The sequence below is a fragment of the Lytechinus pictus genome, chromosome 2 (genome assembly GCF_037042905.1).
Source record: "Lytechinus pictus isolate F3 Inbred chromosome 2, Lp3.0, whole genome shotgun sequence".
NCBI lineage: Eukaryota > Metazoa > Echinodermata > Echinoidea > Temnopleuroida > Toxopneustidae > Lytechinus > Lytechinus pictus.
Genome location: NC_087246.1, coordinates 46,840,350 through 46,866,876, shown reverse-complemented (window position 1 = coordinate 46,866,876; position 26,527 = coordinate 46,840,350). Strand labels below are relative to the sequence as shown.

Sequence of the window (26,527 nt, the reverse complement as noted above, 5' to 3'; positions counted from 1 at the left end):
TTAAATGTAAAAGTTTAAAAACATGTTAATTTATCAAGAATCAAGTTTTATTCATCTGACATACCTTGTCTGGTTTGAAGCTTCTTCTGAGACCCCTGGTTGGTTGAAGGGGCTCCCCTCCAGATCGGCAGTACAGCTCACCCAGTGCATTGTGGGTCTCTAGCAAGACTTCTATTAACCTAGGATGCTGGGATAGCAATGATTGCATCTCACTTCGGATTGGAAGAAAACTCCTGTGTCGAGAGAACAAAGCAGGATTCAGCGTGAAGATATTAACCCCAACTTCTCACTCTTACAACTTCTGGCCCCATGTTTCTTCCACCAAAGCCACTGTGCTCAGGCGCTCTATATCCCTGTTAGTCTTGGGATTGGGAGCGTTAATCAGAATAAATCTGAGATAAAATTTTGTGTTGATTCCAAAAAATATCAATCTTTCACCCTTACAACTTTTCAGGAATTCTGGCAAATTTTTGACCAAAAAATTAGAATTATGACCACATTTTTGAAAAAAAAAACATGTTCATCATTCAGTTAAGGATATGCTGTGACACACAAATAAATTGGTGCAAAAGTGTTCATTGATACTTTACTCCGTGAAATTGACAACACTCAACTCATCGTCTCTCAAAACTCACTTATTTCAGCAGATGTGTAGTTATTAGCCTTAATTGGATGAGTCTGTGCCTATGAATTTGACAAATTTGGCCATTTTGTCCAGCCTGACCATTTTATCCAACTATTTCTCAACTTTGCTTCTGATAATAATTTCAATGTTTTTTCTCACCGCATTACGATGAGAGGATAGAGTTGGACTACAGAACTTGAGACTACACTGTGTTGCAAAACTGACGGACCTGTGATTTAAAAAAATTAAAAACAAACACTTTAGAGATAATAGTTTTGCTTTCATATATAGTATGATTAATCCTGAGGCAGGAATTTTGTACACAAATTACAGAGAAACTGTATTTGAATGTAACCATTACAAGTCAGATATCATGAGAACCTTTTATTTTTCTTTCAAAAAACAAAGATTAAACTACAACTTCAACAGATGCTTGCAAATAGACAGTTCATGTTCCTGATTTTTTTAATAATAAATATGATTAGCCTATTATAGACTGACTGGCTTATTAACTATAATATGCATTTCCCATGACCCCAGACAAAACACAATTTATATGCAGGTTCAGTATTCACCTGGTTTACCAAACCTTAGGAAGTTAGGAATATATGAAAATTCCGAGTAATTTTTTTTGGTATATAATTTACATTGTCACTGTACATTGAATCAAAGAACAGCATGACATACAATAAAATTTAACATAAATAATTGACATTATAATATGAGAAGAAAGAATATTACATGTATATATATTATTCAATAGTAATCAAACATAAGACCTAATTTATCTTTTCAATCTTCTTTTGCAATTTTCCCAAAAAATACTCTTTCTTTTTAATATTTGCTATCTATTTTATTTCTTCTTAGAGTATTTAAGAGTAATCTTACTTACTGTGTACAAGTTGGATCAAAAGAGGTACATGTTGGGTAATGAGCACAGAGCACCCTTTTTGTTGACTTTTCCTCCCAATCAATACGTTCCAGGCCTCCTCAGCAATCGCACATTCTAACAAACCCACACAAACCTACCAAGAAAACATATTTAACACATAGTACATTTCTACTTTTCCCAAGAATGTGATTAATGTCAATATTCCATAATAATGATCAAGAATTACTTATATATATCATGCAAATGGGCTACTTTACAGTTGATACATTTGTCAGAATGAGTATGGATTATAGGTGACACAAATGTCATACAAATAGGCTAATTCTAATAGAACCAATAATTTTGTTAATGAAGAGAAAGAAGATACCTAGTCAAAATGTAATAAGTTTTCTTGTATAATGCAGAAAAAAAAAATAAGGGTTGTAAACAGAATAATTCTGCTTTTCAAATTTGATTAGCATTTTGGTGATAAGAGAAAAGCATTTTTGGTGATAAGAGAAAAGCTCTCAACTCTGTTCTGTACAGTCCTACATGTATGTAAAAAAATTCTGCTACACAATTGATTTTTTTGTGGAGCAAATTGCGATGCGATACCAGAAAAATTATTCCGTCATTCCTACATTATGGAATTACCTACATGTAAAAATCATATTGATCACCAACATCATTATCTTATCCGTTTGCCTTTCAGATTGATCGTCCACGCATTTTTGCCGTAACAAATAGCTAGCTTAAGAAGCAATGCAGAATTTGAATGCAGCCCCATCTACATGGCTTAAAGCAAGAGTGAATTGGAACCAACATGAAGATGGTTCATTCGATAAAACAATCAACCATTTCATACTTCTGAACCACCTTTCTTCCATTCTTTATTTTCTTCATGAACTCAGTGCTAAAGTAATAATTTGACAGCATTACAATCTTTCATGTGATCTCGAAAAACAGAGACGAATCACTTCAGGAAGTCCCACATAGGGGGTTGGACGTAAAATAATACGAGTTACATTTATATAGCGCTTCATACATTGGTTTCTAAGTGCTTTACATTGTAATTATTATTACCCTCGGTCATAGGATCCATCACTGTTCCACACATAATGTGCACCATCTCCACTCCCTGGGGAGTATCCTGGCCAGGCAACCATTTATCAGTGCCCACATGCCAATCTAATCACATTGACTTTCACATCCTACCGGATACCCATTTAACACCTGGGGGGAGAGTGACAAACGTGGATAAGTGCCTTTCCACAGGACATTAGCGCCAGGTGGGATTCGAACCCTTGACCCTTTGTTTAAGAGTCAAGTGACTCAACCCTTACACCATGACACCTCCACCATACCCCGTACACACAGTACTTCATGAAATTGCCCAAATGTAAAACACCACATCATCTCACTTGTTGCTCATGTTGATTATCCGTATTCATCGTCTGCATCACAGCGGTCAAGGCTCTACTCCTATCATCTACTCTGCATCTTCTTCTTACTGCTTCATATAGAACTAGAGCACACAACCATGGACGGGTTTCCGTGGAAACACTGCATCCTGAACTAGCTACATTGCCCACAGACGACAACGACCTCCATGACGACGTTGATGCTGTCTTTGATGATGCTGACATCGCTGCCGATGAGGGAGAGCCTGAGGCATGGCTTGTGAGGTTGTCTGCTGCTGTGTATAGATCCTGGATGTTCTGAAAGATGGTGGGGATAGGTCCCTGTCTGTAGGCTTGCAAAATGAAGGGCCTGATTCTTCTCCAATGAACCTAAATACAGGGAATGTTCATTTGGTGCAATTGTTTTATTAAAAATCAGAATTTTATACTTTCATGATTTGTAGTCATTTATTTAGCATTGTTTCTAATGAAGTATTGCTGTATTTATGTCTTTCTTTTTTATCTGTAAAAGATTCATACAAATACAAACATGATGAATAATGATCCTGTAATACAATACAACTATTATTATCATTATTATTATTATCAAACAAGCAGTCTTGCTTGCATTAGGGATTCAATATAACAGCAGTATTGACTTTGAAAACTAAAATTACTACTTAATCACAAAAGCACCATTCATTTGATAAAAAATACCAAGTTCATTGACCATTAACGACCTTTGACCACAATCATGGGATCGCTCATGAGATGATTTTCGATCTCTATTGCATTATGTGGCATCTTACCAAAAATCAGAGGCTCTGAAGCCTATCTCGAAGATGAAACTAAACTTGGATGCATGTTAAGAAGAGCGAAGGGTATTTTCAAAGTGGTTTCGCAGGAGATTTTAGAAACTGTTAAGAGAAACTGCATTTACTATCTGATTAGAAAGTTTACTCCATTCGGGGATAGATCGTTGGGCAAAGCCAAACTTGTCAATATTAATTACCTCTTGGTCTGAAAGCACTAGTTGTGTTTTTTCTTTTTTTTAGTGACAGAGGTGCTTAAGGTAAAGAATTTGCCCTGGGTATTATGGAAAATATAGCATAGCATAAAGGTAAGGTGCATAAAACATGGGTACATGGTTGTTTTCTGTCACTTACCGCAGTAGATCCCAAGAGGAGAGGTGTGGATAGGAGAAAGGGGTGCAGGAAGGAATCTCCGCTACTCTGGCAACACATCACTACTCCCTGAAACCAATGATAATATAAGAATTACAAGGTGAAAATGTCCATCATAGGTATGGGATTAGAAATCTAACCATTACGGACTACATAAATAATTTTGTGGTAGTGATATTTTTATGTGATTTCGGGATTTTAAGCCAGTATGACTCAGCCAATATGAACAGCATCAGTTCAAGACATTTACTACTCACACACAGCCTGGATTATTATTATTATTATCATTATTATTTGTTTGGCATCACCTGTGCCTGGGAGGAGAAAAGTGAACTGAATCACTATGACCCACAGGTCTCTCCTCCTGATTTAACCGATGGGGGGGGGGGGGGGGAGAAATGCAGGTGGACCACTACACTGGGGTTTCCCCCTACTCTTCTACAAATAGTGCAGTTGGTTCTCAATATGAAAATGTGGTGACTCAATATAGTTATATATCGAGTATGATTATATATTTACCTGTTAGACTGATTAATAATTCTCCTGCCGTGTTCACAACATTCATATATTGCAAAATTTGCAAAGACACAAAATACTTATATACTGATTTCAAGCACCCTGGCTTGTTTTTCAATTAAGATTGACTGGCAATCATGATTTATCCAACCAGTTTTCACAACATACTTTCAATTCTTTTAAGAAGAGGTATATGCATTGAGACTATAAATGATATGCATGGGTCTTTAGCAGAAAGTTCACAGTGCCCGAAAGTGCCTTGTTCAGTTACATTTTCATAGATTTGTGAAAAAATCCTCTTGCGAATTTCACATTGGGAAGTAAAGTCTCACCAACAAAAAAATATATATTGTACAACAGAATATGGTGTATGCAGTACATGTACCTTTTTTTCTTCAGAAAACTGAATTCACAATCTACACCTAAATGATTAAATAGCTTAAAATTATACATGGTTTGCAATAGAATTCAAGACACAATTGTACGATTTGGTTTTCAGCATGTTACCTTGACAAGATGAGCTGTTAGAAGATAGGATAAGCTGCCCCATGTTTCCATACAATTATTTCTCTGCAAAGATAGATAAATAAAGACAATCACGTTATCCAACGTAAGACATGTGCAGTTATAGAAGAGAAACAAAGTGAAGAGAAGATGAATATTGAAGTAAGAAGCTATCCTCGTAAACTACACAGAGAAACGCCAATCAAGCAGGAATGATCCAAGGCCAAATAAAACATACTACTAGAAATAATCACAAGAATATTTACAATTTCTATTTTGTATTTATACTGATAACAATATCCTGGAGATTAATTTTTTCATCGTGTATGATAAACATACATGTATTTTATATATGTAGAGTTCATCTGACATTGACATACAGTTGAGGCCAAAAATTTACATACATCCATGGAATTCAGTGAAATTTGTTCACTTGCCAAACATCGTAAAATTTACTATATCTTCAGAGATATAAATATTACCAAGACAAATTTGGTATCAAATGAAAGGGCATATTAAGCTCTTTCATATTGGAATTTGGATTGGAATGCCGTTGGGATTAAAGTATATTTCAGGTGGAATTTTCATTGAAGAAAAATGTAGTCTATTGTTTATTATATTTTCAAACATTATTTCATAGAAATATATAACTGTCATATCTATGATTCACATTACATTTTTCTATCATATGTCAATGCTGAACAAAAAAGTGTAATCTGAAATGTTTGTGTTAAGAAGTAACTAGCACAAATATGAAATGTTTTTGCTAAGATTTTATTTTTAATTTGTCTAAAATATGAAGATTTTGGGAAAAAAATGACACCTAAATATTTTTCCGCTCCTGATGACAAAGCAATGGGATGAAGGGGCATGACATACTCATTTTTTTTATATCAAATTCGCCATGATAACACAAATATTTTATAAGATACAGTAAATTTTAATGATGTTTGGCAAGTGTCAACTTTTCTTTGAATTTCCTGGGTGTATGTAAACTTCTGGCCTCAACTGTATATAACTGTATAAAAATAGGAGTCTTTTGAGTGAAAATAATTTGATGTGGCCAATACAATAAAATTTCATTGAATTATGACAATATGTATTCCATGCCGTTCAGAAACATCATTGGAGAAATAGAGACCCCTTTACACTTACCAGTTTTGTTCCAATAAAATTAGAGAGCGCCTCAAGGTCCTTCTGCCTGGGACTTGACTCAGGGTGTGAGGTAAAGAGAAGGTAAGGTGGCAAGCAGCAAGTAATCCTGAAGGAAAGAAACAATTTAAAAAGCAAAGAATACGACAGACAAATTCAAAAGTTAAAACTGTCTCTTGATCTAATCTTGCTTGCCAGTACATGACTTGTTTGGGAGTATCAGTAAAGAAGACACGGTGTGTGTTTCATAAAGCTGTTTGTAATTTACGATGTGAATTTATGAAGGACTGATGATTTTATTTTTCTTATGGTAAATGATACAAACCAGATTTTTTCAGTAAAAGATTGTACAATTCAGGTTAATATGCAGCTAAAATTCTTGAATAAAAAAAAAAAAATCATTATTCTGAAGAGAAGGTCACCAGGGGAGTGTTTCATCAACATTTTCATCCGACAAGTTGTCAGATCTGACATCTTTCTCTGATGTTGATTGGCTGAGAGGTACTGTTACTATGGTAACTGTCGGATAAAATGGGACTTGTCGGATAAAACGTCCGACAAGTCCTTTCATGAAACGCCCTCCAGGTGTCATTAAGTCGCTTATAAGTTATGAACAGCTCATGCGAAACACCCACCCGTGTCCCGTAACACAAAATTTGGCAATTAATTGTACGCTTGATTTTCACAATTAATTGTACATTGTAGCCAATGCAATCAATCGTAATTAAAAAAAAATGTTCTACGATCATTGCTAAGATTTGTGTTATGGGTCCCTGATACAGTCTGACTTGTCCTGGCCTCCCCTTATCCGGATCTCTCTATTATCCAGACGCACACTTGCCAAGATTTTTTTTTTTTTAAATCTAATGTTAGTAGGTGGGGAAGTGAGATTTCAATCTAAACTCAATCCTACGCAAACTCACTTTGATTACTTATATTTTCCAATATAGTCTACCTACAACCACATTATTTTTATGAAAATATCTCCACCCAAATCACAGAAAGAACTTAGACAGCTTAGACAGGATAATTTTCCAGTAAATCAGGGCGCAGCACAACCATTTCATAACATTCTTTTTTTTCCATGGAAACAACAACAACATATATCTCGCGAGCTAGCGCTAGGCCTCAACATGGACAGTGCCATCCATCATGTTTGAGCCTACAGTCAGTATAACAATGGCTGACTTTGCAGAGCTGCGTTGCCCGCCGCGATGATCCAATTGTATAACTTAGTTTCATCAAGATATTTTTCTTTCTTTCGAGGTATGCTCGATGTATACCTCAATCATTTCAGCAGGTAAATTATCCAAGAGTATTGGCCCCCAATCAATTTCAATTCCGTAAGAATACCGCCTATAATTTGCACTGACACTGCCTGTACGCCCACTACAATAGATTATGTGTTACTACCGCGGTTGGGGAGGCAGCTGTGCGTATTTAATATTGGGTCTCCCAGATCCGGATAAATCCCTTATCCTAATTGGTGCTAGTCCCGTGTCCGGATAAGAGAGGTCGGACTGTAATAATAATGATAATTGGCATTTATATAGCATAATATCAATCTACAACTACTCAAAGTGCTTCACAATTATCACCCAGTCACTGGATTCATAGCTCTTTTGGAGCCTGTTAGTTCCACACTTGCTAACCCAACCACATGACACTTGTTTCCTACCGGTACCCGATTAGCACCTGGGTGAGAGTGGCAAAGTGTGGATTGACGCCTTGCCAAAGGATGCTAGGCCATGGTGGGACTCGAACACACGACCCTCTGATTACAAGGCGAGAGTCAGAACCACTACACCACGGCACTTCCACAATAAAAACATTCTAATATAATGCAAGATTATTTGAATGATAGTGTGACTAATTAGGTCAGGGTGATATACATCACATAAAAACATATATGTATATATTTCATGTGCCACATTAATGTTGCTTTAATACTATTAGTAACATTACAACAGCAACTGACATCTATTTGTTTAACCATCGTTTAATTTCCAGTAAGGAAAACTTATTTTTATCTAATACCCATTTCATCAATTTTACATCGCTTTATACTTTACGAACTGGTAACAGCCTAAATGCTATTATCCAAATCAATATTAACCTCATAAACGCTTGAATTTCAATTGCTTCTTTTGAGAAACAGGAATGAGAAGGTGCTTCATCAGGATTCGTCTTCATCTTGGCTTCACGTTGATGAAACATTCTTAGCAACCACGGATCATGTGACTTCTCGATATCACCTGACATCTGACTGTCCACCTGACTGACATCAACCAATGAAATAAGCTCCTGGAAGGTGGAAATAAATGAGAGCATCATTACCATATTGGTTCATGTCCATACTTAACTCCCTGGCTTTCTAACTTCTTAAAAGAAAATATGATACTTCTCCCCTTACCCCCTAAAGGTATAAGTTCTATGTGCAACCCTAGGTGCCGCCAAATGTTTGTGACATGAGCCCCCATTTATAGCACTTTACGCAAATAGGTGAGTCCCTGGGAAGTTTGCCCACCCCCCAGCCTCATATCAAGAAGTGACTCTGGGGAGTGTTTCATCAACAACTTTGTCTGACAAGTTGTCAGATCTGACAGCCTTCTTTGGTTTTGACTGGCCGAGAAGCACCGTTACCATGGTAACTGACAGATAAAACGGGACTTGTTTGATAAAAAGTCCAACAAGTCATTTCTTGAAACACTCGCCAGATGCACCTGACATTACAATAAATTTCCAGACACCTAACCTGTAATGATTGTAGCAGTTCTCTCCAAGTCGAATGTCCACCGTGATATCTATGATGATGACTATCTATTTCCTTGCTATCGTCCACTCCATCATCCCCATTGGTCACTCTCTGGTGGTCACTATGGGCCTCATAGTCCATCAGACCATTGATGAGGGTTTGTACGGCAGGATAGTGACCCCCTTCACATCCCCCCTGGGCCTTGGGGAGGGGTAAGTAGTAACAGAGGATGGCCCACTGGTGGTAGTCATGTCTGTATAAAACAAATCACAATACAGGCAAATCTGCCTATTAAAGTCAAGTCTCTTGGGCGAACCAAAATATTTTTCTTTTAAATCAAATGTATGATGGTTGTCCCCTAGTCTGCGCACCTAACAATTTGAGTTAAGATTTAACATGAATTTCTTTTTATTTCACAAAATCTTTCAACTGATAATGTTCCATATATTATTATGAGTAAGTGTGCCAAATATCTCAAAAAAATTTGGAAAAAACTATATGATTTTCTTGGAAAAAAACCTCCGGCAGTCATTTTCAGATTGAACACAAAAGAAAAGTGCACCATGTCTGCGCATCAATTCACTTTGCACGTGGTTCAGGGTATTACTGTAAAATACCCAAAATTCATTATTTTTCCACCATTTTGAATCAGATTTTTTCATGAATATCTGCCTATGTATTACATGTGTAAAGTCTGTGTCCGTTGCATATCTTCTTTTACTAGAATCGCGCAGATGCGCGTGTGTGCAGAGAAGGGGGACTGCGCAGACTTGGGGGAACTTGTTAGTCTCTTTCTTTCTGTCTTCTTTCATCTCCCTCTCTCTCTTCCATGTGTCTTCAAATACTTAATTCTCTCTTCCCCTCTCTAATTGAATACATAATAAATAAATTTGATAAGTGTTAATTCAGCAGATACATATATAGTACAGGGAGGTACATTCTATTAAAATTAAATTTAATGTTGGATGAATAGGGATGTTTAGGGAGGGAAACGTTCACCTCTCTAGATCCATCAACGTATCTTCATGTGGGCTAATCTCCAGCTCGTAAGAAATCCACTGAGAAAAAGAAAGCTGTGTTTGAAAAAAGGTTGAAATATGTTTACAAATTCATGGTATCAATTTATATCTTTTAAGTGAATAAAAAAAAACATGTCATGCACATGAACAAAAGGAATATTATATTCTCAATAACTTATTCATCTGTGAAGAGCAGTTATCTTTTTATTGTGTACCTCACAGGACTAAAAAATGAATATTTCAGATTAAATATATAGAAAGGTTAAAGTGAAAATGTAGATAATTCCCTTACAACTTGTTCTTTGCATGCATTCAATAATCATGGAAAGGTTTTCTAGAGTACCTACTTCAATTCAACATTCAAGGGGGAAAAAATTGGTTTGTATATCATATATATAAAGGTTATCATATAAAACTAGCTTAGGTTTAGTTATAAAAGTTTTCTTAACAATGCCAAGTATACAATGTAATCATAGGGAGAGAGATGCCTAATTTAAAATCAATTCCTGATGAATTTGTACATAGGTCCTTTTTCCATGTTCATTTACATTCAATTATGATTCATACAGAAAAAATAAGAAAGCCATAACAGACATCCAAATGTAATTACATAATGCAGCATTTGAACATCATAACACAAATTAATGCACAAATAAGACAAGGAAACAAACTAATGCCAAATGTATTGTTTAGAATTTATGAGTAAATAAGAATTATTTGATGCTTGTAACAGATTTCAAGTACTCATGAGAATTCAGCAATTGTGATGTTCGTTTTTTTCTGTTCAATACCAGATATATGAAATAGCCGGGCTCCTCACCACAAACACACATTTTTTTTTTCTCAATGGATTTTATTGATTTTTTTGTTCAGACCAAATAATCTGAGGTAATTTATCAAAGTAAGCAACATTTATAACATCATAACACATACTACTTAATACCTCGAGCGTACCTTGGATTCTGGAAGCATCTTCCTGAACGCAGGGGATGACATGATTGTTCTTCCAATGGCAAGTAACGTATCATCCTGCAATGCATCATGGGAGTTATCTTGCATGTTACAATCCTCTGTTCTTATGTCTGGACACAGTCTTGGGATGAGGAAACAAAACTGAAAGAAAAAAGACAATATACATTGAGTCAAATTTTAACTTTCAATCTGTTTTCAAGACCTAACACATGTAGCTATTTTAAAAAATAATGAAAGTATTTTGCAGTTGAAACATAATTTCTGTAATTTGAACATTTTGGACAATTCCATGAAAATATTAATTTCACTTCATGAACAGCTCAAGCTATGATGATTTGATTAGCATTACAACTTTACATTACAACTACTGGTAGATTCTAATTCGTCAGGTGGTCTGTCATCAATTTCTCAAGCAATATAGAGTTACGTACTCATGTAATATGAATCAAATATTATCATCGTTACACTATTTCACTTTTCTGTACATTATCAATCATGATATATACTTTCAGAATATTGAAATACTCAAACTACTCTTACAATCCCTTAAATAAAATCAAATTGATGAGCATACCTTTTCTATAACAAGGAGAGGCAGGATGGTTTCAACCTTCGTGTCATTGGCAGAGATGCAGAGAGAGAGGTGGAGTAGTGATGATGTCAATCTGGAAGGGATGAAATTAAACATGGTCCATGTTGTTCTAGGGAGTAGGTGAAAAATAACGAATTCGCCACCGAAAAGCCCTGAAAAATAATGGCCCGAATTCCCAAAGGTTTTTTTTTCAAAAACCATCGGTTGAACCCATGGTTTATGCAGATTTCCTGTATAAATTATGCGTATTTACCACGTTTATTAAAAATTGTCCAATGTTGATGTGCGCTTTTGTCACAGTGCACGATATTGACGCCTGTTGCCGTGGTTATCCATGCTATTTTATTCATGAGTCCACTCTTTAAACAGTGGAATCATGAAAAAAATAGCGTACTTAACCATGGCAACAGGGGTCAATTTCGCGCACTGTGACAAAAGCGCGCATCAGCAATGGACATTCATGAGTCCACTCTTCAACTAGTGGAATCATGAATAAAATAGCGTACTTAACCATGGCAACAGACGTAAATTTTGCGCACTGTGATAAAAGCGCGCATCATCATCAGACATTTCATTAATATACGCAGTAAATAAGCGTAACTCATACAGGAAATCTGCATAAACCATGGGTTCAACCGATGGTTTTAAAAACCACCTTTGTGAATTTGGGCCAAAGAGTCCCTGAAATTCCCATAGGGTTTAATGTAAACTGTATTCCCGAAAAGTTTCCAGTGACTTTCACCAACTAATTAAACCCTCAACCAATCAGACGCAAGGTTCTCCAGTAGCTTGTTACCGGTGTCTGTGAAAGTCACTGACAAAAATCGTCACTATGGACAGCCAGCAACGTCAACATCTATTATGCATGTTTGTTCAAAGTATTTTCTAGCTATGATGTTTATACATGCATTCATTGTTTTCTTAAAAATTCACTGTGCTTCTCTTTGCATACAAAGGACATTGTGCAAATTTTTCGTAGAAAAATTATGACATTGAGAGATTTCCATAGAGTTACGATCGATCGGATCAATCGTAACTCTTTGTAAGACGGGGCCCTGGTTTAACCTGACAAGAGAGATATTCCCTTGTCATTCCCAAGGGACGAATATCTCCCTTCTCGTTATAATGTTACAGTCATCAAAATCTATCTGTTCTACTTGAATTCTATCTCAAGATCGAAGAAATTTAACAATAGTGTTCAGACATGCTTGAAAATATACATTCAAAAGTAGGTCCAAGTATCAAAATCTAACAAAAGATTGTTCAGAGTACATGCATAAAAATATACATTCAAAAGTATGTCCAAGTATCAAAATACAATAATTGAAATTCCTTTGCAATCAGAGAAAAAATCACATGTACATTACAAAATATTACATCAATAGAGAACTTTTAAATAATTATATAATGTGCAATATATATTTCATATGCGAATACAATAATATATATCAAATGCTGATATAATAAATTTTTTTTTACTCCTTTACAGCGTTTTATGCATATAGATATATCCTTGCATTAACTGACCTTGCAGCCGATAACATTTGTTGTGATGTACTGAGAGATAATTCAGAGCTGAGGGCTTCTAAAAGACTACAAGGCATCTGCAAACAAGTATAACATAAAAACCAGGAAAAAGCTTGAGTTTAAAAATATTAGAACTATTGAGTCAATTTTCAACTTTAATTCTGTTCTAAAGACCTACTACAAGTACTTACTTTCAAAATAATGATAATATTCTGCAGTTGAACATAATTGCTAAAATTTGTAGGCCTGGGAGTAAAACTTGAACAATCGATGCATTTGATCAGTTTACTGACAATCAGCAACTGAATACTACCTTTTACACTAATTGAACGATCACCAGGGCCCCGTCTTACAAATAGTTGGGATTGATCCAATCAATCACAGCTATGGAAAGCCAGCAATGTCAACATCTAAAATGCATGTTTGTTCAAAATATTTCTTCTAGATATGCTGTTTATTCATACGTTTTATTGAAAATTCAGTGTGTTTCTCTTCGCTTACAAAGGACATCATGCAAATATCCTGTAAAAAAAAATTATGACATTGATGGATTTCCATACAATTGAGGTTGATTGGATCAATCGTAAATCTTTGTAAGACAGGGCCCAGATGTTATCACTGATTTCAGACATTCGATTAACAAAAACACACGGTTATAATCTTTGTTATTTGACAAAAAATGTGCAAGATAACAAATGAAATTTATGCTAAAACTTAATGAATTCCAAGTATTGTAACTCTTTCAAGACATGAGAATGATGGCCACCCTGGCGTCCATGCATCATTCAGCTGTGTTGATGTCCATGTCATGAGCACTGTACTAGGACACCCAACTAGGTCAGCTCGCTCATTGTGTGCGACCACTGGTAGGTCACATAAATAGGTCAATTTTTTTTGGTGATTTCTGATAATCCAGGAATCTTGATTTGTCAAACTATTTAATTTTTTTCCCTGGTGAACAATCGTATGGCAAAAAAGGGCATTCGTACCAGTCCTAACTTCTAATTTGTATACCGGGTATATGTTTAATAATAATACACATCAAACAAATAGCAAGTCTACCTTGCTTCTTATGAGCTATACAAATTAGGCACCTCATAAGTCAGAGTCACATCTTTCCCGCATTAAACCGCCGACCAGCTTTCAAATTCTACATTTCATAGACAAATCAATGGGGAATAAGGGAAAACCACTATGATTAAAGACACAACACCTCCTTGCGGGATTTCTATTTATAGAAATGACACAGACTTTGGAGCGCATGGGTGTTTCGTAATGGTAATGATTTATTCAAAATTCATTCGCAGCCAAAGGCTGAAATTGCAGAATATTTTACAAAACAAGTACAAAAATATATGATAATTGATTGCATAGTGACACAATGCTTAAGAAATTAAAAAATTAGAATTAAAATAAAAAAATAATAATAAAAAATTGCACTGACAGACAGGAACTTATGAGTGACTTTTCAAACGACTGGTGATCCTTTCTTTATCAACATCAATGAAAAATTGGTGTGCATCATTTACCACAAGGATCACCAGTCGTTCGTAAAGTCGCTTGCAACTTACAAACAGCTTTATGAAACAACCACCTGGGGGCCGTTTCATAAAGCTGTTCGTAAGTTAAGAGCCGCTTTAAGAACGACTTGTGATCTTTTCTTACTCGCTAAGCCATCACCGATGAATATACCATTTACCACAAGAAAGGATCACCAGTCTTTCGTAAAGTCGCTCATAACTTACAAACAGCTTTATGTAACACCCACCAGGTGCCTTACAATTATCATTACTGTAATAGAAGGAAATGTCAAGTTCATATGAAAGTACCTACTTTGGTATCAGATGAAGTGATTGCCCTCACAGTTGGGAACTTAGATCTCATTGTATGTGTGTATAACAGGAAACAAGCAGCACCAACTATGACATCCTCAGGCTTGGACTGCATCTAACACAGATCAAGAATCAATGGTAATTTTACTTCATATTTCATAATTTCTGGTTCGTTAAAACGTAGAATTCAAAACATTACATGAAAGAGCACATCATGTGCTAACATCCATCATTATTGTAAGTCAATACTACTACATCATAAATCCATTTATGATGCAGCATATGACATTACTGACATGATATATGAATAAATCATACTACCATTAGTTCCCATTTAGAAGGAAAAGGGTCAATATAAAAAATATATATATATATATTTTTAAAAAATATCATATGTGAAAGAAGTGGTAAAAAAATGACTTATTGAGGATAACTGCTTTTTAACATAAACATAAAATTAATGCAGTGCGCAATAATTTAAAGAAAAATTCTTTAAAATCACTTCTTATTGTTAATATATTATAATACACAAATTTATTAGGTTCCGAGAAAATGTAAAGCAAACCCTGTATAAAACTATGGAATCTACACTGAAATCAAGGCACAATAAATCACTGACACAGATAAGCACATATGGGCACAAGTCTTATCCCCCCGAGAAAGTCCTTTTTATCTGGCATAATGCCATGCATATATTTGTTTTTATCATGTGGCAATTACACATTTTCTACCAGAATAACTTGGAATATATTTTAAATTCATAAATACAAATACTTGGGAGGTCAAAATGTTGGTTTATGTTTGAATTTAATTGATGATCATACCACAGCTGAAATTTATAATTAAATGTATGAGCGCTACTCTCATAATTCATCGTGTAAAATAACATTGGGGTATTAAAATGTATTAAATACAGGTACAAGTACTCACTTGCTGACAGAACATCATCCAGATCCGTTGATAGAGGGCAGCACACAATTCTGTGAATCTACTTAGCATGGCGATCAACTGATGAGCCCATATTATCTGAACGGTTCCCATAGCAACCCCTTCATGTTTAAGCCTTATCAAACCAGCTTCTTTGCAGATGTTGCTTAAAGCATCAAATACTATTCCTGCAACCTATAAAGACACAAGAAAAAGCTATTTGAGCAATTCCTCAATATATTCACTTAAAGATGTGTAATCAATGCATGAAATCTGCATAAACAAGAGATTCAAAACGAAATCAGTTCAGGCCTAAGATGTCTTCAGGGCCCAACTTACAAAGAGTTGCGATTGATCTGATCATCCTCAACTATGGAAAACCAGCAACGCTAACATCTAAAATACATGTTTGTTCAAAATGTTTTCTAGATGTATATTCATAAATTAATTGTATTCTTGACAATTTGTTTGCCTTTGTTACAAAGGACATTTTGCAAATTTCCTGTATGAAAAAATTATGGTATGGATTGATTTCCATAGAGTTGGGATTGATTGGAACAATCGTAACTCTTTGTAAGACGGGGCCTAGAAAAGTGTGTTCAGGAACAATGCACTGATGGCCTTTCAAAGTAGAGAGACTAATTGAAATAAATCACAACTCTTTATTGCAAGCTTTGAAGGGTGTGTGATACCTTACCTCTTTGTGCAAAGTGGTTGGTTTGACGTCGTTGATATTGACGGTTGATACCTCACTGAGTTCATGTGAGGGTGGACCATCTAGACCCAGAGATGTAGCTATCTTGTCTGACAGGAGACTCACTTCAGCAGTCATCTCACCTGCACACAACAATAGAATCACAGAGAAAGAAGCAACCTCACTAGGCCTGTTTTGAAAAGTCTCCCATAGGTTAACATACATATGAATGGTGTGGAAGCGCCATGGTGTAGCCGTTCTGACTCTCGCCTCGTAATCAGAGGGTCGTGTGTTCGAATCCCACCATGGCCTAGCGTCCTTTGGCAAGGCGTCAATCCACAATTTGCCACTCTCCACCCAGGTGTTAAATGGGTACCCGGTAGGATGCGAAAGCCTATGTAGTATGCCTAGCAATTGAGTCTTGGAACTCTTGTTGGAATGCTCCCCAGGGAGTGGAGAAGGTGCATACATTGTATGTGGGCATGCAAAGATTCGATGACCGGGGTAGTAATATATCTGTAAAGCGCTTAGAGACGTCGTTCCGATGTGTTAAGCACTATATAAATGCGGAATATTATTATTATTATTAGGAAGAGCCAAAATCGCAGCCAAAAAACAGTCCCCAATGAACTGTACTTTTCAATGGAAATACATGCATGTTCACAGTAAATAAAACAATGAACAATGCTACATATTTCACATTACACTTATGCAATGGTTGAAACTCCATTTGGCTTGCCATGGACTTGTGGAGCGTTGTGGCCCAGTGGATTAGTCTCTGGACTTTGAAACAGAGGGTCGTGGGTTCAAATCCCAGCCATGGCGTAGTTTCTTTCAGCAAGAAATTTATCCACATTGTGCTGCACTCAACCCAGGTGAGGTGAATGGGTACCTGGCAGGAATTTATTCCTCGAAATGCCGAGCGCTGGAAAGGTTGCTAGAGCTACAGCCGGGGTATTAATATCCAAGTCCTTTGGAAGCGCATAGAGACGTTATTCATAATGTGTTATGCGCTATAGAAGAACTGACTATTATTATTATCATTATTATGGACTAATGTATTTTGAAGCAATCGCAAGTTTTTTGGGTTTTTTTATTTACAAATAATCGAGAAAACATACAAATACAGGACCAGTAAGATAAAGCTTAGCGATAAATGGTGGGACTGAATTCTATGATCGATTGCATTATTATATGTATGATCGATGGTGAAATCAGTCGCCAAAACGATCACTATGCTTTATGTTACTGGGTACAAGGTCAAGTACAGATTTTTCTTTTTCAGAGACTGTCTAGATATTGTGGATCCTGGGGAGAGTTTCATCAACATTTCTGTCCAACAAGTGTCAGATATGACAGCTTTTCTTGATTTTGATTGGCTGAGTATCCTTGTTACTATGGTAACTGTCGGATAAAACGAGACTAGTCGGATAAAACGTCTGACATGTCCTTTCATGCAACGCTGCCCTGGTTCACCAGCAATTTACAAAGTGGTGCGAGTTCTGACTTACCCTGCAGAGTTGCATCATTCCTCTGAGATGTTTGAAGTTTGACTACGATTCCTTTGAGTTTATCAAGACCAGCTTTAAGGGCTTCTAGAGGTTCAAGACAATCCTCCATCACGTCTTCAGAGAAAGCACCTAAGGAAAGAAGAAAATGGAGTGCAATCGACAGTGAAACCAGGGGACTGTTTCATGAAAGCGAAAATTCACTTTCTGAAGAATAAAATTGAAACCAGTTAGAGTGAAATTTAGGAGCATTCTTCGACTCTTCTACGATCAGTTCATTTATTATTTTCTTTCCTTGACGGAGAACATATTTCATTATTTTGTGTGTGTATTTGTGTTGTTTGGAAAGTTTTTTTGTTCCTTTTTCAAAAATTCATCAAGTTTAAATAGAAAAAGCCAATTTTGTACTCACCATCAAGTAATTCATTGAGTTCCTTGGCACAGGCCTCTTCATACTGCTGGTACAGGGCAATGGGAAGCTTGTTGGCACTAGGCAAACCATAGATTAAAATGAGATCAATTACTGGATGGTACACATCCCAACACCAGCAGTACATTATACTGTCTCATCCATGCTTTTCTTCTATACTCAAAGCTCTTCCTCTTTAAGATGATGATGATGATAATAATAATAATAACAATATAATCACCATCATCAACATCATCATCGTCATCATATTCTAATCTTATACGGCACTTATTACATCAGAATCAGGTCTCTACAAAGCACCATACAGATATATTATTACTCCAAGCATTGGATTTTGCATTGTCTGCATATGACATATTCAAAATATCCATTCCCTGGGGAGTATTCCAGCGATGAGCAGTCAATGCAATCTATTGCTTAGTCAATGACGTTGATGTTGATCTTACCAGGCATCCATTTAACACCTGGGTGGAGAGAGGCCATTCGTAGATTAGTGTCGTGTAAAAGGTTGCCTTGGTGGAATTCAGACACACAACACTTTGATTACATGGTGAACAGGACCAAGACACAAAAAGAAACTTCAGACAATCCAAAACCATTCATGATACACTGAAAACATGTCAGAAAACATTTAAAAACCTCAATATTGCAGTATCATCAAAACAATACATCCATAATTTTTTCATTAAAAAAAATAACACTTTGATACCAGCCCCAAAACTTGTAAAACAAAAGACTCGCAAAGTTTTAGTTATCATAAAATCATTAAAAAAATTATACTCACTTATCAGTATCACATCTAACTACTTTTTCAAACTATCTTACAGTCAACATTTGTCATAATCTATTTTTTACTTACTTTTTAAGAGATTCTATCAATTTCATCTTTGCATCTGCAATGTCGGGCAACTACGTATAGAAACAATGAGATGGATATAAACATTATCATCAGGTAGTTTAGATTCAAAGTCTTGTGAAACTTACAATCTGGGGTACTCTAGCATAAATACTTGAAACAATTGAATTACATAAGGTATCTTTAACAAAAGTCTTAGTATCACCATTTTTTTTTAACCATTGCTTTATCCTGCTATGAGCAATCTCATCCTCTCTATGTTATTATCAACTTATCTATCTCTGTTTTATAGTTCATATGAAAATTTGTAAAGCTCTCAAATTCTTGACGGGTTGGGTGATTCATGAAGTGGGGTAGAAATTCATGAAATGGGGTCAGACTTTACAAAAAGGTCGATTATTTTTATGGAATTGAATTGTCTGTAGGCATGTTTTCTCTCCCAATTCTCATGTATCCCATCAACAAACAATGGGGTTTGGAGGAAAGCCTTCAAGGAATCCTACATATGGGAAATGCCAATAGATACGATTCTTGTTACTAAAGGTACCAAAAGCTGCACCTGACTTGAACTCATAATCAAAAAGGTACTCCAAGCTGAAAATATTCATATCTAAATATAGTAAAATTCAGAGCAAAATTTCATCAAAATCTGATAACAAATAGCGAAGTTATTGAATTTTAAAGTTTAGCTACATATTGTCAAAACAGCTATGTGCACGTCGTCATGAATATCCATTAGATGGGCTGATGATGTCACATCCCCACTTTCCTTTTTCATATGTTATTACATGAAATCATAATTGTTTCATTTTTTATACATGTGTAAATGATATGTCCCCCTTGTAATGAAATAAGTTGCAGCAATCAATATCTAACGCACTAAATCAGTTGTCATTCCAATTTTTGGGGTTCTTGAAGGAAAAAATATGAATAAACCTAATTTCATATAATAAAATAAAAAAGTTCGAGTGGGGATAGAACTCATCAGTTTGCTCATCGTATATTCATAAAGACATGCCTAGAACTGTTTCACCGGAATAATGCAAATCTTTGAAATGCCATAACTTTGTTATTCCTTGTGTAATTATGATCAGATTTTCAGTGGTTTGTCTGATTTTTCTTTATCTGGTTCAATCACGTTATTTCCAGCCTAGAAGACTCCTTTAAGCACCAATGCGCAGATGTTATCTAACTCATAATCTAATGATCATTGTGTGGTAGTACGCATCCCCTGAGCATGATCAGACCAAGACAGAGATCACACATAACAGGGATTTAAATGTGATTTTTTTTTTTTTTTTGGGGGGGTCTAACTTAAATCTTTTTGAAACACCACTCTGGATTCCCTGTAAGTTCAATACTCACCATCCTTGGGGTAAGCAGAGCCGGAAGGAAATGAGTCACATAATAAGGTCTGCGGAAAATACTGTTAAGAAGAAAAAACACAGACACTTTGTACTTGGACCTACACACACCCACATACACATATAGCAACAACAAAACTCTTTACATTCTTCATACATTAATAGCCACAAAGATTGGATAAGAATACTACATACTTAAATGCTTTGAATTTACAAACTATGTATAAATGCTAGAACATTCAAGTCAATCATAAATTACTGTTCTTCCATTTTTTACATCACAATTTTGCTTGTAAAATAAATACTTATGTATAAATCAGAAGCATACAAGTTTAAATTACAGACACATATTAAAGACACAACAAATAAAGCCAGTGGTATTTGCTTGTGCCTCCATCAATACATTATTTGTAATATTTCAAATTTCATCTTTCTATCAAAATTCTGACAAAATTATCTACAACTGATATAAATCAATGACAAAGAACAACATGGAATTACAAACAATACACATTTTGTTCCTGAAGTATTAAGTGAAGTAACTTTTACCTTGCTTCTAAGACATTTGTAGGGATTCTGTTGTTCTTTTCATAGGATTCGACAGCTATCTCTACATCACACTTGGCTTGGTCTTGAGGCTGGCATTAAAAAATGAATAATGAATAAAGATAATAATAATAAAAGTAGTAATAATAATGATACTATTACTACTATCAATAATAATAACAACAATAATATTAACAAATTAATAATAATAATAACAATTATAATAACAATTATATATCAGGGGTCAGATAGTGCACAATCCACACTGTAGAATACTCAAGGCACTATTCAAAAATTATGAAGAAAAATTAAGAATAGAAAAGAAATGTTTGCAGGGTTTTTTTTCTTTTAAAGTTTCAGAAGTTCAATATTTTTAATGACTTCAGGAAGACTGTTCCATAACTTAGACGATGAGTGGACAAAATAAATTTCCCCCTAGGTTTTGGAAACTTTGGGGGTAAGAAGAGAACTGGAATTTGAGAAACGTAAAGGATCTAGAAGGAGTGTAGCTTTAATGAAATGAGGTACTCCAGAGAAGAACCATGCACACAAAGTAAACTTAACAACGAAAACAAAACAAGACACAGGGTGTACAAAACAAAAAAAAATTGTGACTTTCGTACAAGAAATATATTCAATGAGCGATGATAAAATCACCTATTAGCATTTTAATGTCACCTTGGAGTCGTTTTATAAAGCTGTTCTTAAGTTACACATGACTTTACACACAGCTGGTCACCCTTTTTAGTGCTACATGATTATATTCCTAGGTAACTGATTAAGCACCAAAGTCAGGCGTAACTTAACAATCAGCTTCATGATAGACGGTGCTTGATTGTGATACATATTTGTCAAGCTATAATAACATGTCTTAATGAATTTTTAATCTTAGATATTACTTAATGCCTCTGCCACCACTTGCGGAGGGCAGAAGCATAATAAAAAAAAATCAAATTTGATCTTAATACCGTCCCTATAATCAAAACCATTTCTATTTTGTTTTCAGAGAATGACCTACCCTTGCGCTTCTCGAAGCTGTCGGTTGTTTGTTTGCTCCTGGGAATACACTATCCTGCCAAGATTCCTGAACAAAAATTCATAAAAACCATCTTTCACAAACATGTCCAGACAGTTTGTAGATATACAGTATATTCATTCAAACAGTACACTGCACTGAAAAGAAAAAATTGATTTCTTTCATCTGAAATCCAATGATCATGAAAACAATATAGCAGCACAGTACCTTGAGACATTGCTCATGTATGGCATTATCAATAATGGAATATCATTACAATTATTTTCTTTCCCAAATTAATAATTTTCTAACAATATTAAGGAATTCTCACATACCATTTTCCCTAAGACTAATAAAAAAACTAATGCAGAGATGAAAAGAGGAACTATGGGTTGAAGAAGACACTTTTATGACTCTTTCCTGGAGAAATTATGGCTCAGGGATAAAGTCTGGATTAATTGCATTTCAAGGCAGTTTCCTTGTCTGAAATAACTGTACATAAAAAAGACCTCTATTGTTTACAATATCACGATGAGCGATATATCATGAACCCAGTATAGCTTATTCACTGAAGTTCAAATGTAACAATATTCCCACATTAGTGAGGTATGGGCTAGGAAATACATGAGGGCGATGGGCAATTTGCCCTCATGACAGCCCAAATAGCCCCTTTGGGGCGACGATTCTTTCTAGCGTCGCCCCAAGATCTGTCACAAACAATACGCAAGATTATTTAGAAAATCAATATTACAGCTAAGGCAGAATAATGATATTTGCTTTTACTGCATAATTGCTTGTTGCCCCTAAAAAGTAGCCCTTAAGATGAAAGAAATAGTCCTCAACACTCTGCAATTGCCCCAAACAAGATAGCCAATAAAAAATGAAATTATTTCCTACCCTTGTGCAGTTTGATGATACAGTAAATTGCCAATTCTTCTATTGCCAACTCGTCACATGGTCTACCTTCATTTAGTCTAATGCCATTCCGTCCATCAACATTTCATCTAGCAACCATTTGGCCCAATCACCAGTTCGCCTATTACCATTCTGTCTTATAACCAGTTGGTCTAATATCCATTTTATTTTCATTCATTTCGCCCAATTAACAGTTAGTCCAATTAGACCAAATGGGACATGGACTAAATGGCTACAGGACCAGCTGGTTATTAGACGACATGATGAACAGACGAAATAGCATTTAAACCATGTGGATAGTGGACGAACTGATGTTAGACCAAATGATAGTAGACGAGTTGGTAATCGGACGAATTGGCGTTCGACCAATTGATCACAAACCGATGACACAGTCACACCGGCGAAACAGACTTCAGACCGATCAAAGCTATTACATTATTACCAATGGCATATCATAGGTCGGTTTGGAGTCTGTCTGGCTGGTGTGACTGATGTTTTATACTCACATTGAGATCAGAGAGCCTCGTCTTTGCCAGGAGCATGTAATCCCTGAGAACCTCTTGGCATTTGGAAGGAGCGGCAGGTGGGTTCTGCACATGAGCCTAGAAGGACACGACATGAAAAAATGGTTTCTTTTTTCAATTCATGCATTCCATAATAATACTTGCGCCCTTGTGGTGACAAGACATATAATCTGGCGACAATTGCTGGAGATGGAGGGTTAGGCTAGGGTTGCAATAGGGTTTTATGTCTGGTTTAGGGTTAGTATAGGGTATGCTAGATAGAGGGTTGAAGATAGTCATTCAGTTAGTGTGTGGAATTCATAGCAGAGGAATTATCGCCAGAGCAAATGTCATGGAACCGCCCCAGTTGCACCCCAATCATGACGTCACTCCTTCGCTTTATTCTTGAGAGATTGGTTGTATTTTGTAAGTGATTACAAATCTAATTCAAAACCCTGCAGTTTTCTCCTGGAATATCTCTTGTGGCTCTAGTGATCAATCCTTGTCCTTCCCTGTGCTTGGGGGGTCATCGTTCCATTACATGTTACTTCCATTCTCGCTCACTAAGCATGCTATCTAGGAAACATCTCATGATAATGAAAATTGGTTGTGCATGTATTTTCCAGCACATTGAATAATGAGAGAAATGATGGGTGAGGTGCGAGACAATGCCCAAGGGGACTGTACGAGTTATGACCATTGGCGCTTCATGCTCGATACACCAAAACTTTGTCCCACAATGAGTCACAATCAATATTGCTTACCAAAACAGTTTATATGCAGGTTTTGCATACACAATTATAAAATAATAAGTTGAGATCAGTTGGGCATTAGGCCCTTCCCCCATAAAATCTCTGATGCAGGTTGAGCAATTGCAACAAAACTTTTCATGATGGAAGAAAATGATACGCTACAGGGTTGTAAACAGTGGTGTTAAATTTCACTTGATCTACCTACTTTTATTATGAATGATATAGGATTTGTATAGCGCACGTATCCACCTTGCTAGGTGCTCAAGGCGCTCCTATATTGCCCCGGCTAAGCTAGTCTACCGATTCTGGTGCGCACAGCTTTTTGAGGAATTACTTCCTGCCGGTACCCATTTACTTTACCTGGGTCGAGTGCAGCACAGTGTGGATAAATTTCTTGCTGAAGAAAAACACGCCATGGCTAGGATTCGAACTCACGACCCTCTGCTTGAAAGGCGATGGTCATAACCACTAGACCACGACGTGCCCACACTATATGAATCAATTTTACAAATTTATGCTTGAAGTAACAGTTGGTTGTAAATCATCAAATAAAGCCCCTAAAATATAACCTTTTGATTAGAGACTTTATGTGGGATCCTAAATAAAAGTTAAACTTTCAGTCCTCTGTTTGCTTAATATTAACAAGCAATCATCTGTTTTTAGTTGCAAACTAACATAACATAGAAACAAGCCAACTTTAAGAGAACCGAGTTACATCTTACCCTAAGACATACAGCAGATTCATAAGGCACAAGCTTGGTAAGAAACTCTGTGATAAACAAAAAAGACTTCTTGTGAACCAAGGTAGAGGAAGAGGAAAATGTCTCCTGGAGGAAAAAGAATAAAAACATGACGATTACGATTTCAGAGTATCCTAAAGATTCCAGTTACATTTGCTCCGATGGAAAATCTGCACGTTAAACCAAACATTAAACCTAACCTCCAAAACTAAATAAACCCTACTCCTGATATTATTCTGAACCAAAAACTATCAAAATCCTAACTCTAACCCTGTGTCCTCTGAAATATCAAGACCAGATCAAATATCTCAGGGGCATATGTCATGCTACCATAATAATGGGCCCCAAAACAACTATTGCTTTGGTTTTCTTTTTCTCCACCCTCTTATTGTAATGCGTCATAATATTCAAAATTTCATGCTAATATGAAGCATAATTTCACATATCCCGGCTGTTGTCCCTCTTTTCTGATTTTAGCATTTTAAAATAAACTTTTTACTGTATGTATGCATACTGCCTTAAAAATTAAAAACAACATTTTTTACATGCTTTTGTGTAGAAGCATGGTAAACATCATGTAAGGGCAGTCAACCTCATTATCATTACCATCATTGTAGTTATCATGATCACTATCATCATCATTACCATCATTGTCAACATCATCATCATCATCATAACCATCATTATCATCATCACCATCATCATCATAAAAAATCATCATCATCATCATCATCACCATCACAAACATCATTATCATTATCATCATCATCAGTATCATCATCATCATATTCATCACCACCATAGCGATGTGTTGCTAAATAGAGTATTAGCAGTTGATTACCTTGAACCATGAGGCATATGAAGGGAAGACGTGAGGGCCCTCATTGGCTGCCTGTCTGACCAATAGGAAGGCACATATAAGGAGATCTTCCTCATAGCTCTCGAAAGCTTGCTCAATAAAATCAGATATGCACTCTGTATAGAAATATTAAGAAAAATCATCAAGCTTCATTGATTGTAAAGATAAAGCAAAGAGAGACAATAGGGAATTTTGCTATCACTACGCCGACACTTTCTATAACACAGATAATCTTTTGTCCAAAGCCCTTCAATGACAAAACAGCCTTTGTCGAAAACCAGTGCATCAAAACAGCAGTGTTGTCTTGGAGAGCGTTTCATCAAAATTTTTGTCTGACATGTTGTCAGATGATCTGACATCTTTCATAGAATTTGACTGACCGAGAGGCACTGTTACTATGGTAACTGTCAGATAACATAGGATTTGTCAGATTAAACATCCGACAAGTCCTTTCATGAAACGCTCCCCT

The 26,527-nt window shown here is 35.9% G+C and overlaps 1 protein-coding gene across 2 annotated transcripts in view; it reads right to left on the bottom strand.

Annotated features, from left to right (window-relative positions):
* The window catches only part of LOC129254165 (Fanconi anemia group A protein homolog), a 51,642-nt gene that overhangs the window by 2,680 nt on the left and 22,435 nt on the right, over positions 1–26,527 (bottom strand). For both annotated transcript variants that reach the window (XM_064094954.1, XM_064094953.1), the window contains 25 exons: positions 26,041–26,174; positions 25,182–25,286; positions 23,711–23,806; positions 22,293–22,358; positions 21,278–21,366; positions 20,730–20,790; positions 19,368–19,417; positions 18,491–18,567; positions 18,082–18,210; positions 16,574–16,713; positions 15,880–16,071; positions 14,951–15,064; positions 13,118–13,194; positions 11,573–11,663; positions 10,981–11,139; positions 10,007–10,080; positions 9,008–9,260; positions 8,369–8,556; positions 6,256–6,361; positions 5,104–5,166; positions 4,063–4,149; positions 2,918–3,286; positions 1,518–1,650; positions 785–854; positions 65–233 (listed from right to left, as the gene is read on the bottom strand). In XM_064094954.1, coding sequence (XP_063951024.1) covers positions 65–233; positions 785–854; positions 1,518–1,650; positions 2,918–3,286; positions 4,063–4,149; positions 5,104–5,166; positions 6,256–6,361; positions 8,369–8,556; positions 9,008–9,260; positions 10,007–10,080; positions 10,981–11,139; positions 11,573–11,663; positions 13,118–13,194; positions 14,951–15,064; positions 15,880–16,071; positions 16,574–16,713; positions 18,082–18,210; positions 18,491–18,567; positions 19,368–19,417; positions 20,730–20,790; positions 21,278–21,366; positions 22,293–22,358; positions 23,711–23,806; positions 25,182–25,286; positions 26,041–26,174 — 3,092 coding nt within the window. The remainder of the gene's footprint in view (positions 1–64; positions 234–784; positions 855–1,517; positions 1,651–2,917; positions 3,287–4,062; positions 4,150–5,103; positions 5,167–6,255; positions 6,362–8,368; positions 8,557–9,007; positions 9,261–10,006; positions 10,081–10,980; positions 11,140–11,572; positions 11,664–13,117; positions 13,195–14,950; positions 15,065–15,879; positions 16,072–16,573; positions 16,714–18,081; positions 18,211–18,490; positions 18,568–19,367; positions 19,418–20,729; positions 20,791–21,277; positions 21,367–22,292; positions 22,359–23,710; positions 23,807–25,181; positions 25,287–26,040; positions 26,175–26,527) is intronic.